This window comes from Protopterus annectens, chromosome 10.part0, assembly GCF_019279795.1.
Source record: "Protopterus annectens isolate FY-2018-M chromosome 10.part0, PAN1.0, whole genome shotgun sequence".
NCBI lineage: Eukaryota > Metazoa > Chordata > Ceratodontiformes > Protopteridae > Protopterus > Protopterus annectens.
Window position 1 is genome coordinate 1,351,284,488 of NC_056744.1, and position 18,607 is coordinate 1,351,303,094.

At 40.6% G+C, this 18,607-nt stretch overlaps 1 protein-coding gene and 1 pseudogene across 1 annotated transcript; both read right to left on the bottom strand.

Moving 5' to 3' along the window:
* Positions 1–2,482: 2,482 nt before the first annotated feature.
* LOC122814276 lies at positions 2,483–5,087 on the bottom strand (annotated as a pseudogene).
* An 8-nt stretch (positions 5,088–5,095) lies between these two features.
* On the bottom strand, positions 5,096–6,345 carry LOC122813591 (ankyrin repeat domain-containing protein 27-like; the record flags this gene model as incomplete). The annotated part of the gene is made up of 1 exon (XM_044086002.1): positions 5,096–6,345. A coding segment is annotated over exon 1 (1,110 nt), but the record flags the coding sequence as incomplete, so codon positions are not given.
* Positions 6,346–18,607: the final 12,262 nt, after the last annotated feature.

The following is an 18,607-nucleotide window of genomic DNA, read 5'->3' on the forward strand; positions in this document are numbered from 1 at the left end:
TGGGAGAGAGGAGTTTGTGCTGGATTAGGTAGGGCATGAGCTGGGAGTGGATGGCTTTCTCTAGAATTTTAGAGAGAGGAGAGAGTATAGCTATGGGTCTGAAGTTGGTAGTGTCTGTGTTCTTACCACCTTTGTGGAGAGGAATTATGTATGCATAACGCCAGATGGTTGGTACATAGGATTCCTGAATGGATCTATTAATGAGGATGGATATGGGATAGGCTATAGATTTGGCTGATATTTGAAGAAAATTTGCTGGAAGGTTGTCAGGGGCATTGCGGCATGGTTTTAGCTTTTGCAGTAGTCTTTTTATAGTACAGGTAGAGACAGGTTTAAGTGAGAATAGGGAGGAGGGGGGTGAGAGAGAGGGTTTGGGGTGCAGGGTGAGGGGTTAGTATTGATGGATGGATTGGGGAAAGTGGAGGATAATTTAGCTATACAATCAATGAAAAATGTGTTGAAGTTAGTGGCCGTTTCAAGACTTGAGAGGTTGGGATTGGGGCAGGGGTTGGAAGTATTACCAGGGTTGAGTATTGAAGAGATGGATGTCCAGAATTTATTTGGATTGTTTGAGTGTTTGTAATGCAGACTGCTGCAGTAGTTTTTGCGATCTTTTGTTATTGATTTTTTGGCCAGCTTACGAAGATGTTTATATTCTTGGGGGGTGGTGGGGTTTTTCTGTTTTTGGTAAAGTTTCCACTTTTTGTTTCTCTGAGTGATTATCAATTTAGTTTCTTGGGATAGCCAGGGGCAGGAATTTGTTTTGATATGTTTGGCTTGTAAAGGGGCTACTTTATCAAGTAAGGTAAGGAAGGTTTGGTTAAAATATGTGACGGTGTTATCTAGTGGAAGGATTTTCAGTGGGGACCAATTAGTAACCTTGAGGCATTCAGAGAAGATTTCGGGGTTGAAGGAAGATAGGTTACGGGATTGTTTGAAAATGTGTTGTTTTTCTATGTGTGAGGATAGGCGGTCAGTGAAGGCTGGTAAGTGGTTGCCTAGGGGATCTGGTATTACACCAGCTTTCGAGATACGGTTGGGATGTGTTGTTAATATCCAATCTAAGATGGTACCGGAGGAACCATCTTTGTTTGGCCTAGTAGGGAGGTCTGTTAGTTGGGTGAAATTGTAGAGGCTGATAGAGTGAGATGGGGTATCTATGAGGAAGGAGGTCCAGTTAATATTTACATCACCAAGAATGTAGGTTTCATATTTGATGTTTGAGTTAAACCAAGAGAGGATGTCATCCAGAGTTTTGGCATTGTCTCCGGGTGGGATGTAGATGGAGCAGATGCAGATGGATTTATAGTTGTTAAGTTTTAGAAAGCCTACAGTCATTTCTGCATTGGCAGTTGTTGGGATTGGGTTGGTCAGTGGAGTAAAAGTGAGAGTGGAGGAGTAGATAATTGCTACGCCACCTCCTTTTCTATGAGTTCTATCATTGCGTATAATGTGGTAGCCTGGAGGAAGGATTTCATTATCTCTGATGGAGGGTTTGAGCCAGGCCTCAGAGACAGCGGTTATGTCTGGCTGGTTGTAAAAGAGCCAGGCATGAAGGTTGGGGATTTTATTACGGAGGCTTTGTGCATTTTGGGTCATGAGGTGGATAGTCTTGTGTTTGTGTTGATTAGAACTTGGGTTAGGGTGGGTACAGGTAGGGGTTGGGCCTGGGTTTAGGTGGATGTCACCTGACAGAGAGAGTGAGATATGAGAGAGCAGCTGATTTAAGAAAAGTAGAGGATAAAGGGAAGTATGTTTTTTTGGGGGGAGGGTTGTCTTAGAGAAAGTAGATAGAGTGGGGTGAGGAGATGGTGATGTAGGGAGTAAGGAGAGTTTGAAAAGATTGGATGGGCTGGAGGAGTAAAGTTCTGGAGAGATCTGTGAATATGAGTGGGATATATCTGGGGGTGTGAGGTGGTGGTGTGTGTGGTTAGAGGTAGGTATGTATTAGTGTGGAGGCTAAGTTGGGTAATGCAGGTTAGGGGTATTAAAAGGGTAGATAGTAGTAGAGCTTGTTGTGGGAAGGTAGGCATTGTAGTATAGATGTGTGAGGTGTGGTGTATGTATGAGAGAGGGTGGGGGTGTGTATGAGATTGGTGTGTGTATGAATTGCTACGCTCATCATGCAAGCTGTAATGTTCCAAAGGTTGCTCTTTTTCTCCTTAAATTCCACCAGTTTCACCAATGTAACCACCATGTCTTGTTCGCTGCTCTCGGACATTTGCATGAAAAGGTGACAATGACCTCTGCTTGTACTGATAATTTATTCATCAGTTCCATATCTGAGGAATTACTGTTTTTCTTCTTCGGGTATACTGGTTCTACTTTCAAAGTACAGGAAACCTTGGGAATTTCCTCTGGAAGACCCAGTCTTAGCTTTCCTGGTCCCCATCTTGGTCCCTTAAAAAGTACAGAAAGCTTGTTGTAGAAACCAGGTGCGATCCAAAATGTATTCCAGATGTGAAGCAGGAGCTGAAACAGGTCAGCTGATATTGGCTGTAGTGATGAGAGCATATGGACCATTCACCAGACCTCCACACACAATCAACATAGCAATTGTGGTTCCAATTCCATTCTGACCGATATTGTTATACAGGAACAACATGGGTGCTGCTACAATGAGCATCACACAGTAGGTTGTCACTCTCCCTCCAGTGTAGTTAGAAACTATACCTGCAATTATCCCACCTAAAATTCCATCAAAATCAAAGAGCGTAGATATATCTCCAGCACTTTTTGAATCCAAATGTGCTACGTTGAGAACGAACAGTGGTAGCCAGTAAAAGAAGATGTAGCTTACAAGCTTGGCAAATAGTAAGCAGAGGGAAAGCTCCAACACACCTGGAATTTTAAGGACACTTACAAAGCTGATGGCAGTGGGATCTTCAATGACAGTGCCCCGCTCTGTGGGTATGTTGATACTGCCCTCTGCTGCATGGTTCGGGCTCCTAAAGAGTTCCTCATCACTACCATTTCTGATTAATGGTGTCTGTTCAAGTCCTTCATGGTGTTGAGGAGGACAGCAATCCACATCTTCTTGACATTCCACTGTTGGCTGTGGTATGCTGTTATCTGCTTCTCTGTCATCAGATGGACCTGCTGGCTGTGGTATGCTGTCAACTGCTTCACTGCCATTAGATGGACCTGCTGACTGTGGTATGCTGTCATCTGCTTCACTGCCATCAGATGGACCTGCTGACTGTGGTATGCTGTCATCTGCTTCACTGCCATCGGATGAACCTGCTGGCTGTGGTATGCTGTCATCTGCTTCACTGTCATCAGATGGACCTACTGGCTGTGATATGCTGTCATCTGCTGCATTGCCATCAGATGGACCTGCTGGCTGTGGTATGCTGTCATCCGCTTCACAGCCATCAGATGGACCTGCTGGCTGTGGTATGTTGTCATCTGCTTCACCACCATCAGATGGACCTGCTGGCTGTGGTATGCTGTCATCTGCTTCACCACCATCAGATGGACCTGCCGGCTGTGGTATGCTGTCATCTGCTTCACCTCCATCAGATGGACCTGCTGGCTGTGGTATGCTGTCATTTGCTTCACCTCCATCAGATGAACCTGCTGGCTTAATCACTGGCCACTGGTGTGGTGGATCAAGAAGTTTAACAATAGGAGGGATGCCATAGTGAAGACGTACACTGTTTTGGGCAAACTCTGCATCACTATGCCTACTTGTCAGGTGGCGTAAAGCACAGGCCGCAGGCTCTGTAATATCCTCCTTCTCTGAAGCTCACAAAATTGTGTGGATAAGGGCTTCAATGCCATTGGACTGTGTCACCACGGTTTTGTTTCTATTGTTGTTGCAGGTCAGATTATAAAGGATGCCCGTTGAGCAGGTGAGTACATTTACATCATCTGAACCAAGAAGATTCACCAAAGTTTGCAGAAGGCTGTCCAGTCCCTCCTGCTTTGTAGCTGCATCAGAGAAATTTTGCAGTGTCCACAGGCAGTTCTGGACAAGACGTGGGCTTGAACTAACCAGATGCGTTGACAAGGCCTGCATACCCCCAGCTTCAACAATGGCAGGTTTGTTGCTCGGGCAGACAGATAGAACTTTCAGGACACGGCTGGTTGTCCAGAGTAGTTTTTCATAATTATAGTTTCTCATGATCTGCACAAGGGCCTCTGGGCCTCCATTAGCTAGGATAATCAGCTTGCTTTCTTGGTTACCATAAGCCAGGAGCTGCAGGCAGTCTGTTGTGATAGCCAGAAACTTTGGATTATTCTTGTTGAGGAGAGGTACCATTCTCTGAAGTCTGTCTGCTAAATGTACTGCCATTTATGCTCCCTCCTGGTACAGAAGCAGATTATGCAGAGTGGTAATTGCATAGAACAGTACAGATTCCACCGGTGAACTTAACGTTCGCACAAGTGCAGGGATTCCACCAGACTTGAAGATGGACAGCAGCCCTTCTCGGTGATGAGACAGGTTATGGAGGATACTGATAGTACATCGAGCAGTTTCCATATCACTGGTATTCTGCATGGTGCGGACAACAGCTGCCACCATCTGAGGTGACTGCATTAAAGCACGACGAGATGCTTCCTTCTTGGACAGCTGATTAACAATCATGGTAGCCTTACTTACTACAACCTTATCCTCATCATTCAGCAGTTTTGTGAGCTCTGGGATCGCTCAAGTAGCCAACTCTGCATCATCCTGGTAGTTAATGAGGTGAATTATTGCAGTTTTCAGCAACTGAGAAGGTTCAGCCAATTTCTGTACATTGGTCTGCTGGCTGGGGTCGATCTGAGTAGTCATGAGCACAGATGTATTTTCTAAAGTCTCTGGATATACAGCAGCATGGACACGCTGGGCATGAGTCATAGCCAACTGTGATTCCAAATCAGGTGGTGGGACTCCTCCTTGTTTATACGTGGTGGTCTTAACAGAGTAAGTGTTGTAGGATTCCACTTCATCAACATGTGGTCCTTTGCTAGACAAGGATGGCACTGTAGTGGTAGCACCGCACTGGATTCCAGAGTCATACATGTAGTTCTGCTGCCATTCGGTTACCTTAATAGGCTGTTTCGCCATGGCTGGTACTTCCATCATTTTCCTTACTTGGATTGTTTGATCTTGAAGGAGATTTACTTGGCGGATATATTCTACTGCTGCCTCAAATGACATCAAGCAATAACCTAGTTCATCCTGCACTGAACTGGTAATCCTGAAATTCTTGATGTAGCTTAGATTTGCCATCCAGTTTGGAATCTCAGTTTTTACAAGTAAGTACAGCAAGACTGGTAGTAGGTCATCTGCACACATGGTCTCAACTGTGACTCTCTGGCTTGGAGACTGCATTACTGTTTGAACTACCCTTTTTAAGCAGAACGGCTTCTGTTGCAGGGAAGTACATCTGTTGAGCTGACTTAATTCACGTTTTGCATGAGGTATATTAACACAGAAGTCAGATTTAACTCCTAAATCTTTCTGCTGAAGATCTTGTACACTTCTAGTTATTTTGTTAAAAGCTGCATCCTCACTAGCCTCGATGGTACCTACATATTTGAAGAGAGTATCATAAACACAATGATGTACATAAATCTCAACTGCTTGTTTCAGCAAATTCATCTGAAGTTCTTGCTTTACTAATGTCTTCAAATGAGAATCTCTTAATAAAGTCTGCAGACATTTTGTATAAAGTGCATTTACACAATCTATCTGATGATGAAGACCTTTTCTTTCCCGTTCTTTAAATGTGCTGCAGAATGATGCTATCTGTTTTGTCAGTTTGTCTGTATGTCTACCCAAAAATTCCTTTACATCTTCCAGGTTTTTCAAACAGTAAGTATTAGTTTGGACAGACTGCTCATCTGGATTTTTGTCACTTTCTAATGGACGCCCTATACACCATATGCTGTAACTTTCTTCTTTATCATTGTAAAAAGTTTCTTCAAAGAGAATTGGTACTGTATCTGTAGATGCAAATCCTTTTCCAGGTTTTACTAAATTTCCTTGGACAAAAACTTCCTTTCCCTTTAGTGTCTGGAACCCTTCATCCACAGGCTTTAATACATAATCATCAAAAGGAAGTGATGATATGCTTCTGCTTGACAAGCTGCCTTTGCATGGCACAAGCACAATACCATGGAGGTCTGCAACTTGGTTAAAAAGATCAGGCTGCTGTTTCTGAATTGATAAATAGAAAGGGTTCTTCAAAATATCTTCATCATAGATAGCCATAAGGACTCCAGGCCATCCAATCCAGATCCAGTCAGGATCCGATTGCTATCTGGCGATTCCTATACAGAGAGATTCACCATTGCAGGATGTACGTCCGTCACAAACGCAGCTTCTTATGGACAATAGGTTGAGCTCAGAGTTACCCATTTCATACTCATTACTTCAGGCAGCAGAGCCAGTGCAGCTGATATCTCCCAGGTACTAAACTCTTAAATCCATCCTTCCGTTGAAAATATCACTTGCATACTGATCTGGTTCAATAGCCACATCCAGTGGGGGGACATCCAAGACTGCACAATGATCAACAGCTTAATTTCAGCTCTCACAGTCTAAAGATGACAAATTGTTAGTCAAGCAGAAGGCACAGTTAACCAGTGCTACAGCATTAATAAAAGAGATGGAAGAAGGGACTCATTTTATATGTACTTATATAGAAATGGGAAAGGGATGACCAAAGTACTGACCAGATGGTACATCATTCTTTACTGTCATTTCATCTGAATTTACATAATATGCTATTATGATTGATTTCCCAAGGAAACCTTCTGTGTATGGCTAATTTTAAAATATTACCACAACAATGAAACTAGTAAAAACAAAAAAGACAAGGGACTGAAGCCAGAAGTGCTGTTTAAGGATAAGTTTAGCGCTTTCATCAGCTGTAAACTCTAAACTTCATCAGAACAAACTCTAACTCTGGCATATAACTTACTTTATATATACACGTCCATATACAGAAATAATGTGGCCAAGACCACATGACTCACTAATTAAAATCAATTAAGTGCATTAATAAATTTCTTAAAGACCAAAACCATACTAAATCATACCATTCAAAACTTATATGATACGTACCCTAACTAAATTACACGTTAAAAAATATATTAAAAAATATATGAATGTGGACACTCATAAATGAACTAAATTAAAAACCTTTTTAATCCATTAATAAGTTACCCATAGAAATAGATCAGACAAAAGTATTTCTGAGTAGGGTGGTGATGAAAAATAAAATAAAATGAAGTAAAGTAAACATTATTAATCATACAACCTTCTAGAACCCTCCCTTATAAATGTGTAAATGAATAATAATGGTCAGGCTTTGGTGTTGAACAAAAACTGTTGGTCACCTAAGGGATTTTAAGAAAGAACTATAAAAAGAAGTCAGCCTTCATTCTCAGAACACTATAAATGTATTGCTAATTTGTTTTAAATGCTTTGCTAGCATCTAAATGGACCACGCACAACGTCCTGTTCTTATCAATGCCATTAATTATGTCGACAGTATCACTTGTACTCATTCCTCTGCCTCACATACTTTGTCCATTTGATTTAGGGTACTCTAAAGTTGTTTCCTGTATGGTAGTGGCATGAATTTCATTACAGATTAAAACAAACTGACAGACTGATAATTTCTAGATTCTGTTTTACTCCAACTGTTATACCCAAAACTTAACACCTTGAAAAAAATGCTGTTTTCCTTGAATTAATAAATGTGAATTTGTTGGTAATACTATTTTTTTTCCCTTTAGTTCTCAAATATTTCTAGGAATGATCTATTTAGGCTCCATTGATCTGCCCATAGTTAGGGTTTGGAATTTTTTTCAAAACTCTTTGTTCTGAATAGTGAATGTAACCATTTTGGTACTTTTCCATTAAACCCCTACCACTTTGTGGTGCTGTGTTTTGCCAGTATTTACAAGATTTATGTTTGAAATGTAAAACTTGTTCCTATTTTGGGCATTTGCCCCCCTCCTTATTTAATGCTCTTTCCAGATTTCTTGTACTAGGAGGTTGAGAGGTATATGCAGAACGACGTTTATTTGTCACATGCATAAATGAAGTCAAACCCAAACAGAACAGCTCAGAAAGTGTGTTTTAAACACCAGGCTAACATACTTTCATTCTTTTTTAATGGAATAAAAGTTCATGTAACGAATAATGTCCTCTGAATCAATTACTACAGACCGAATGTAGTTTGGTCTCAATGCAGCACAGGTATCAGCCATTTGCTGCATCCCACTCTTCTTCGTGGTTAAGTATGAGCTCGTATTAGTACTCCAAGCTGTTAGCATTAATGCTGATCATCTCTTTTTCAATGTGTCATTGTTTACTTTTTTCAGAAAACACACTCCTTCCAGCAAAAATGCCGTTCATGATATCCACTTTAATTTTTAGCAGTTCATAAGCTATATCCTGTGTCTCTAGTAAGTGCGACACCTCATGGATGAGGGTGCCTGGTTGGGAATCTTTCTTTAATGTGGGAAGAATACACCAGAACACCAAACACAGGTACAGAGTACTTCTGCATACCTTTATATCACTGCCAGTAACATAGGCAAATGCTCTGTGGATCTCCGGATTAAATTGAAATGTTATTTTCTTAAACTTTTCCACTAGAGCCTCCAGGAACTCTTTGGTTGTAATTACACAAGCAGGATGAAATACGGCGAGATGCATGGTAGGGGGTTAACAGAAAAATACCACCATTTCCATTAACATGACCACTTCTGCTAAGTGGATTTGGTACAGTTTCCTTGTAAATATGAGCTGGAAAATTCAGTGGGCATCCATACCTTCTCTTCATCCTTTTCTAATTACGCTTATCCATTTTATTACCTAAGTCCATAGTGGCTGACAAAGGTTAAGGCATATAACTTATTTGTTTACATTTTGAATTTAAACTGTAGTATTTTGACATAAAAAATGGAATGTCAAGGTTAAAGTGCTAAGTGAAAAGTTCGAAGAAGGGTAGAAAATGACAATATTAATACTTTCATTACATTACTGGGAATTACATTTTGGTGTAAACACAATGACTGAAATTAAAACAAATAGACTTGTGTTTTTCTAATAAGAGATCACAAGGAAAGTTGCTAAAGAAACAACAGAAGTGAGGAAGTAAATGGAAACACAGGCAGTAAAGAGGTCTGCTAGTCAAGAAAGAAGCGGGAAGTGAAGACAAAAGTCAACCTGTACAACAAAGGACTGGGCTCATTCCTTACAACATTAGTTAGAAATATCACGTTGTCTCTTTTTAAAACATCATATAAATTCTGAAAAATTATTCATTCAATATTTCTTGCTGACTAGGGACAGCATCCAGTAAAATAAAAGTGGAAGTATGCAGGTGTATCACATCTTTGCATGTGAAAAATTCATACAAAATTTTCAGTGCCATTATTCTTCACATTGGAGCAGAAATTAGAAAATATCAAAGGAAGGCATAAAAACCACCACGTCTAGCCTGAAGATGCATTAAACATGTTCATATGCTATGCAAAAGGTAGGAAGTATCAATTGCTTTATATCAAAATGTGAAAGAAAAAATGTGTCAGTTTCATCACTATGTCATGCATCTCTATTTTTCAGAGTGACAGCATCAGATACTAACAATTCTGCAGAGGAGTTAAAACTCAGGTTCAGTTCTGTAGTTTGTCTGTAGTATTGAGAGAAACAGTCTCGACAACCTGATTTTGATTAGTGGCTTGAGTGCCAGTAGGAGATGACCAAGGAGGATAGCTGAGTGGCCACCACTGTCTTGCCCATAATGGGGAGAGAGAAACAGTTCTGATTCACCACATGAGTAACACCTTGCTGGAGAACTGGAAACGCTTTGCTCCCACCTCCCAGGAATGAATCAGTCAGTTGGGTGTAGTTAGAGGAGCTATTAGGTAAGGTTAAAAAGGATCACAAAAAAAAGTCAAGTTCAGTTCCTCACAGCCCACTGACAAAATTAATGATTAGTTGATTTATAGGTATGATGTAACGGTAGAATATATAAATATCTGGATTCCCATAAGTAGAAGCGTGAACTCACCCACTGAATTTGGCTCTATATTAGATCATCGAGCACTTAAAAAAGTGAACGATGATTAATCGACCCTATGTAAGCAAAAGCTTACAATTTCGAACTGTCAGAACAGCAATTTTTTTTCCTAGGGGAAAAAATCACTGTTCCAACAACAACCAAAAAAAAAAACATACTTTAAACATTACATTAAGTGGGGGGCTTCGCCCTTCACACCTCCCCTACTTAAATATACCAATTTCCGAGACCACACTACAGTGTGGACAATGGCAAAGTAACGAAGCTGCCAAGCAAATTCTTTCTCTGGGAAAGAATTTGCTTAAAAGCCGCTTCGATATTTTGCCGTTTCAGGCTTTTGAGTTTGACCAAGATGCATTCCAAAGAATGCGTCTTCGGTCTTCTAATAGGGAACCTAAATTTCATCATCATCATCAGTTGTCAGAATTTATTAAGTCTGCATTATCTACCACATATCAGACAGAGTCCTGACAACACTGAATGTAGTAGCTGTAGTACAGATAATCTTCCCAAGGTTATTTTATTGTATTGTGTATATGAAAAATAACATCTTTTTATGAGATTCATGGTCCTGTAGGACAAGTGTTGTTCATTAACTAATTCATTCATTTTTTTCTGGGTAAGCAAGCTATTTTAAACTGGACCATCTCTAGCAATGGCCCACATTTTATAGTATATTTATTTATTTATTATTTGTTAACCTGGAAAGTCCATCTAGGACAGAACCTATTTTCAATGGAAGCCCAGGGAGAAACACTTCAGGTGCATATCTTTATAATGTGGGAGGAAACTGGAACACCCGGAGGAAACCCATGTGAATGCAGGGAGGACACCAAGACTCCACAAAGAAGGTACCCCAGCCGAGAATTGAACTGGATAACTTCTTGCTGTGAGGTGACAACATTAACCACTGCACCACTCACCGCACATGCTTATATAAGGCACGAATGCAATATAGGTAAAATGGTGCAATACTCCAGCTAAACCATTTGAAGCCTAGATACTACAGTCCTTCTGGTACATCCAAATAATTATGTCACTCTTGTCATTAAGAAATATGGGGCCTACACCTGGTATAAATTTGTTTTTTTCAATTCATTCATTATTTGAAGATACTGAGGGACATGTTTTGCTTTACAAACAGTAGCAATGTGTTCCAGAGGAAAATATTTTTTGGGAGAGATATCTACACTGCAATATTGAATTATGTTCCTTGACCTTGCATTTGTGTTAGTACCAGTCTTGTGGACATTCAGTAGATCACTGAGGATTAGGTCACTTACCGCTTGTATGCTAGACATAGGTTGCCATTTTGAAATTTGTAGAAGACAGAGAAGAGTGACAGGGCTTTTAGATGTTCTAAGTAAGTTAAGAAGCTTATTCAAAATATTTTATTTGGCGAAAAATTACTTAGGGAGGGGTTCAGGCTGTTTATGTGCTTAGGTAGTTATATAAGGACAGATGAACTTTAGTCTAATGTATGTATGATAAGCAATACAAGGAGAGGAGTCCCAGCTCTTTGACTGAGAAAAAAAATATACATAATCAGTTGGAAAAGGTAGACAGCTTTCCTATTGACAGCAGATTTGTAATAATAAAAGAAGAATTTGGTATTTTGAAGAATGCCTAAGTCTCTAGTCACAGAATTTATATTAAGTTGGAGATATTGTTTATGTGTAGATTTGTGGGAGGTCCTGTTTCTGAAACCATATTATCCTACACGTTTGTCATTCAGCTTTAAACCATGATTCTGACACTGAGCCTGAAAAAGTGTGGACCTCTTGGATGATATGATTGTCTGCAGGATACCTGAAGAAGGCTCCAAGACTACAGCTGTCTGTGAACTTGGCTAGTCAAAGAATTTTAGTGTTGAAAATAACCTAAAGAAGTAAATGCTGAAAAGAAGGGATCCTGGAAAAGATTCCTGGGGTATTCCACTGGTGACAAGTGTTGTGGAGGATAATGTACCACCCACTCTAATAGAATAGGTTCTATATGAGCCAGCTGGCAATCTCTTGTATTATAATGAGAATTCTATTCAGTTTGTCCCATTGTCAAAGAAGCCAGCATAGCATTTACAGTGAAGAGCCTTAGCTAAATCAAGATAAGTTATATGCATGGCATGACCATTATCTAGTACTTATGTGACTTTTTCAAGGAAGTCAAGGACATTTAATATCCAGGCTCTATCCTTCACAAAACCCACATTGGTTTGGGTCTACAGAACTGTATGTTCACTATGACACTGTTTATGAGGTCCATGTCTATCACTTTTGAGGCTGAAAGTTCTATAGCTGTCATGATTGGATTTCCTTGTGAGGAAGGACTGCTACAGCTATTCTCCAGGCTTCTGGCGTGTTTCCAGTAGAGAGGCAGTGGTTGAATAGTTAAGAAAGATAGGTGATTTGGGTGTTTCATACTGACCAGGGGATATCCCATTATGTTATCTGATCCCATAGAGCTGATGCTTCTTGGACATGGAATCTGTTCAGAAGTGTTTATGGGTTATGGACTGGATGCTTTGTACTGAAAAATTTAGAGCTGATGGAGAGGAGCAGTTGGAGCTGAATTTATCTGCAAAGATGTTAGCTATATTCTTAAAGTTTGAGTGGATGATGCCATTAGAGATAAGACTGGTTCAATGTCTGGCATTATAACTAATGTCCTTTACATTATTAAAGAACACCTTATGATTGTGCTTCACTGACAAAGCAATTTTTACTTTTGTGTTAATAAATGTTAAGAGTTGGGTATTTTATCATTTTTTCTGTTACTGCCTCAGTACTGCTGGTTTTGAAATTTTACTTTTCATGAAGAGGCACAATGTTTTTTGTCTCATTTTAGATCATAATTAGGATTCGATCATATTCCTCATTTTATTCTTTACTCTTTTTAGGTTAATTTTAGCACACTGAGAATCTGTGAGCATTTTACAGTTATTGTAGAGATCTCCGTGGCTGAGTTCTACCAGAAAGATTAGTTTTTAAATGTGGCATTATATAATTGGCAGTTATGGACATGAGCTTGTATGCAGGAGTTGAGTTGGGAGTGAAAACTCTTGGAATATATGGTGGTTTGTGTTCTGGAGTCAATGAGCAAGAAAGGACTGTTGAACAATCTCTCATCATACGTGAATACAAGAAAACTGCCCTTGAAGAAGTCTCTAAAGATGGTTGGGTCAGATACTGACCTGAAGTAGAACCATATGGAGAATAATGCTATGGGTGGGGACATGGTAACATGTTTGTGAATATGTTGGTGCATCTAGTGGGGGGTTACCATTTAATCAAGGGAATCTGTATTGACAAAGTCGTGGATGCACTGGACATATTTATTTTCAGAAGAGTAGTTATGCCGGTTTAAGCAGAGGTAGTTAAAGCCCCTTAGAATGATGTTGCTTTGATCAATGAAGAGGGAATCCAGTTCATTAAGATTTGCTTCATTTTTGCAGGTGTCATATCAAGGGTTCTGCCATTGATCAGGGTTTGATGTGAGGTACTGTTTGCAGATGGTGGGATATGAAGCAGTCAAAGTCTATGCCTCGGTCATTTACTCTAGAAGTGAAAGCTGTTTAGATAAAGACAGCCAGTCCAGCACCAGCGTTATGACACTTAGAGACCTAAATGAATGGCAGGCAGTAAAATCAGGTAATGAGAATAACGACACTGCACTAGAAACGTGCTTTACCTATTCTGACAAACACCACATTTTCTACAGGCAGGAAGGTCTCAGAATAGGGCATTTTCTTATTTAGACTCTCAGCATTTAGACTCTCAAGATTGAGTGGCAGTACATGGATATTTGCCAGATTTGATTTTATATTTACTAGTTTGCTATCCTGTGTAATTTGACAATGACAAAAAAAGATATAGATGTCTTAGCCAGCATGTGAAAACTCTGGAGTGAAAGCTGCAAGCCATCCCTTGTAAATCATGCTGGACTGTCTTTTATCTCGCCCAAGGTTTACATACATTATGTTACCTCAGAATGACACCAGTAATCAATTAATATATCAGTTATGCTTTGTTTATAGTTTAATGTCATTCTCAGCAACAGTGAGATGTTATTCAAGTCTAGCTTCCTTTCAGCTTTAGCGATATACTTACAGAGTTCCATCATGTCCATCTTTACATATCTGAAGGAGATGCATCACAAGTTATTCACATCCACATAAGAAATTGATGTCATTTCATCTTCCATTGTGGGGACTTGAACACCCTGGTAATATGAAAATGAAGTTATACAGGAGAGAGAGATAGAAGAATGTGTTATACAAGAAAATGTACAAACATAGGTGACTGATAAAGAAGTTAGACATGAATTTAGAGAAAGTAATAAGGAAAAAGAAACAGAGGAAACTAGTGAGGAAGAAGCCGACTGGTGCACAGTAAGAAATAAAAAGAATTAAATAAGAAAAACAGTTAAAGAAAGGAAAAGAAAATTCAAAAATATAACGCTTAGAGGAAATAAGAAAGGAAAGGGATAAACTTTATTATACTAACTGTTCTTAAAAGCTGAAAATATTGGGCAGGATTCACGAAGCCTCCGTGTAAGAGTAACAAGGCTTACACGGAGGCTGCAGTTAAATGATGTGATGTCAGCATGCCATGCATATGCATGAGGGCATGCTGAATCACACCTAAGGCTAACAGTGTCTTTGTAAGACAGTAAGGGGCGTGTCCATAGGGTGAGCCCTGCAAACGGACATGCCCCCAGAAGAGTAAAAGTCCCGAAAGTAAACCCCCACGACAGAGTCCGTGTAAATGTGAATAAACACAACACAACACATCACATGCCCCCACAGACTATGAACATAAAATGTATAAATGAACATCTTATATATTTTTTTATAAGTTGTAAAGATGTTTGCCCGTGAGTGCACTCGTTTGCACGGGCGTGCCCGGCACTTAGCCACAGTTAGCAGTCAGTGTAAAAGCATATAAGAACTAAGTATGCAAAGTAAGCTAAGAAGCAATAGCGTAGCGGTAGAGATGTTGGCTGAAGAGGAGGCAGTCATGGTCCGAGCCCCCACAACATCAATTTTTATTTTTAGTGAAATAAGCATGAAACAATTCCCTGACATATATGTACATATATAAAATTATATTTTATGTAAAATGTAATGAAATGGGCCATGTATTTTGAAGAAATGTGAGATAATAAAAAAAAAAAATTGTCAGATGTGCCTATAGCTGAGCTACAGTCTGACAAGTTGAGGATATCTGCCTGTAGGTGAGCAGTGTTTTAACAGGTTTAAAATGAGTGCCCGTAGGTGAGCAGTGTTTTAACAGGATTAAAATGAGTGCCAGTAGGTGAGCAGTCGTTTAACAGGTGTAAAATGAGTGCCCGGGGTTGAGCAGCATTTTAAAACGCTGAAACTGTGTGCCCGTAGCTGAGCTGAGCATAATATGTGTGCTGACAGCCAAACAACGCATAAACCAGCGTAACCCGTTTGCGTGGAGCTGCGCACCGCGCCAACAAGCTAACCGACGGGCAACGTTGAGCAAGCTGTATCAAAACTGCCTTTACACAGACACACCTCCTAGCCTGTGTAGACAGTCATAAAATATAAAAAGCAATGGCCAGGCTGGAACCCAGGATACCATGCACCATAGTCAAAGTACTGAACCAGTAAGCCATGGCAGTTGCACTTAGAAATGCAGTAATAGCATATATATAGGAATTAATAGCAAGAGAAGCATGACAAAGCAGGTTTTGTGAAGCTGATACAATTCCAAAATGGCCAATCACAGACAAGTGCGGGAAAAACGGCATATATAAGCCCCATAGGCGGGAATACACAGCATAACCGATTGTGGAACCGAATTGCAGCCAGGATGGCAGGTGTAGGAGAGAGTAGTTGCTTCCGAGCACAGAGGTGGGTCATTGAGGAGTCCAAATATATGATTTGGCTCCTCGTCCATGATCATGAGGCCCAACTCATGCAGGGCCAGGTCCTGTGGGGAGCATATAGGGCTGAGGCTTGGGACCGGATGGCACATGATCTCACCAGTGCCACAGGAATACCAAGTACTGGTGAACAGGTCCATCACCACCATGCAGACCTGAAGAGACGGAAGCAGGACCAACTGAACCGTTGGATCCAGGAGGCCTGGCAAATGCATAATGCCCCACTACTGAGTAAGTTACATGTAATTACTTATGTAAGAAATTAACCTAGCTGATATTATGGAGATGTGTATTCCAATATTACTTCATTTATATTACAGCTGCAGGTGTCCGTTCCATGAACCGTCGAGCCTATGCCGATAGGCTGGTGTGGTTGCGCCACCAGGCAGGTCAGTAATTCTCTCCCTGTAACTGTAAAAAAATATATAAGTATGACAGTTTGCAAAAGAGTGCAGTGTAGTCACTTATTAATAAAATGTGCAAGTAACAGTGTAAGAGAGTTTGCAAGTATTGCTTGATTACAAAAGTGTGATGCAGCCTGTAATCCAAAAATAAAAATGAAACAAGTCTGAAATAAAGATGTCCCACCTGTAATATAATAGTACATAACCTGCAGCAGGCTGAAAAGTACAGCTACAGAAGCTGAGTAAAACGCATGTGTGAAATATATCCCTGTTTAAATTCTGAAACATGACACAAGTGAGACTGTTGTAAAGGATTGTTATAACTAAAAGTAAAACGTCAATAAAGCCTAGAATTAAGTACCATCCTGAATTGTAAAAATAAAACAAGTGAGAGTGTGTGAGAAAGAGGTATGAATCCACCAATAAAGTAGTAATAACTCTCGAATAAAGTATACTGCAGTCAGTACAGAATGAAATGAATGTGACAGGCAGAACCAAACAGAAATGTGTTGAAAAAAGTACTGAAGCTGGAATGTGTGTCCCAAAATCTGGATATGTTGCTCTCAGTTTGCGATATGCAGATAGTATGGTTGTATGAAATACCAAACATCCACAGTTTTCTATAGCCATATAAAGGAAATGTAGCAGGATGATGTAGCTGAACAGAGCCAGATATGAATGTGTATGAATAAATATGAAATGTATATTGATGTAGCAGTAACATTCCTATCACCAACCTGAATTAGTTATCACATAGGAAACTGTAGTCAGACCTGTAGTGTGTATATATCTGCAGCTAGTAGAAATGTACAGCATATGTATAGGTATTTGAAGTTGTTAATGAAATATTTCTTCAGCTTACCCTATAACCGCAAATAATCCATTCCACGTGAAATGGGTATGTGCATTCACAATTAACACCCCTGGAGATTTGTCCTGTTGGTTCATACATATTTGCATGTACATTGATGCATGTGCCCTGTTCATACATCCAAACCTGATGGCCTGTTGCCATCAATCAACACTGCATGTTGTTGGATTGTGTATTGCTGTTCAAATTATGCATGTGTTATGCTTGCTGTTCAATGGCTTGAATTTATGGGTGTTTGGTTAATGGAAATACTAATGCATGCTGTTACAACTAATTGTGAATGGTATTGTATGTTACTAACCCAAACTGTCATAACATAATGCAAAACATAGGACGACAGGAAAGGCGGGTTCCAGCGGACCCACCTCTGCCACCTCAGCTGGCGAGTGCACCTGGCAGTAGTGCCCAGGCCGGACCCTCCTCCGGTGGCCTTGTGCCACCTGCAGGTGGAAGCGCTGCAGGGGATGGGGCTCGTCCCCCCTCTGCAAGTGTGGCCGGAGGAGAACATCCACTCACCCTTCATAGTGTCCGGATTGTGGTGCGTAGGGAAATCCGACACACTGTGCTTGGGCCCCTATGCCAGCTTGAGGCATGGGTGGCACAACTCACGGGTGTGCCTGCTGCCCGTCCTACACAGCCCCCAGCACAGCCCCGTCCTGGGCAGTGAAGGCACAGTGGCAACTGCCCATGGGTGGGGATCTTAGTTCCACTGTTGCCATCTGTGGGCTCATGGGCTCGAGATATCCAAACATCCGTCCCCGTCAGTTGTGTAACCCCCCCCCACATGTGTCATACACCACCCCTGTATGCGTCTTGTTTGTCTTGTCTGTTAACCTTCCCTACCTACCTCCCCAGCTATACCGACTTCCCGTACCTGACATACCACTTTCACCTGAAAAAAAAAAAAGGGCACTCTGGACCCACAAAAAAATTATGCCCCATACATAGCTGCCCATTTTGCACACATGTCTGCTGGACATGTAAACTGGCAATTACAACTGGCTGTACAACAAATATCATTGTTGTTCTCACACCTCTCTCAGGGGTGGAAGGTTTCAAATTTCACACCAAATTACAAACATATGCACAGCTGTTGCTGGCAAAGAAATGGGCAGCTATGGGCCTTTCCTATATCCCTCCTGCAAAACCCGAGGTTGTTTTCCTACTGTCCTACCCTCTTTGTACCCCCTTTTTCACCACTTTCCTATCTCCCCATTTTCTTTTCTTTAAAAGAAAATAGCGCGGGTGTGTGCGAGAGTAAGCACTTTTAAGCAGTAGTAAGTGGGAGTGCGCTTCTGTGCGCTTAGCTAAGCATGTGTGAAGCTAAGTGACAGTGCGCATGCGTGAGCTCCGTGCAAACCAGCACTAACCCGCTTACAACTGCTTAG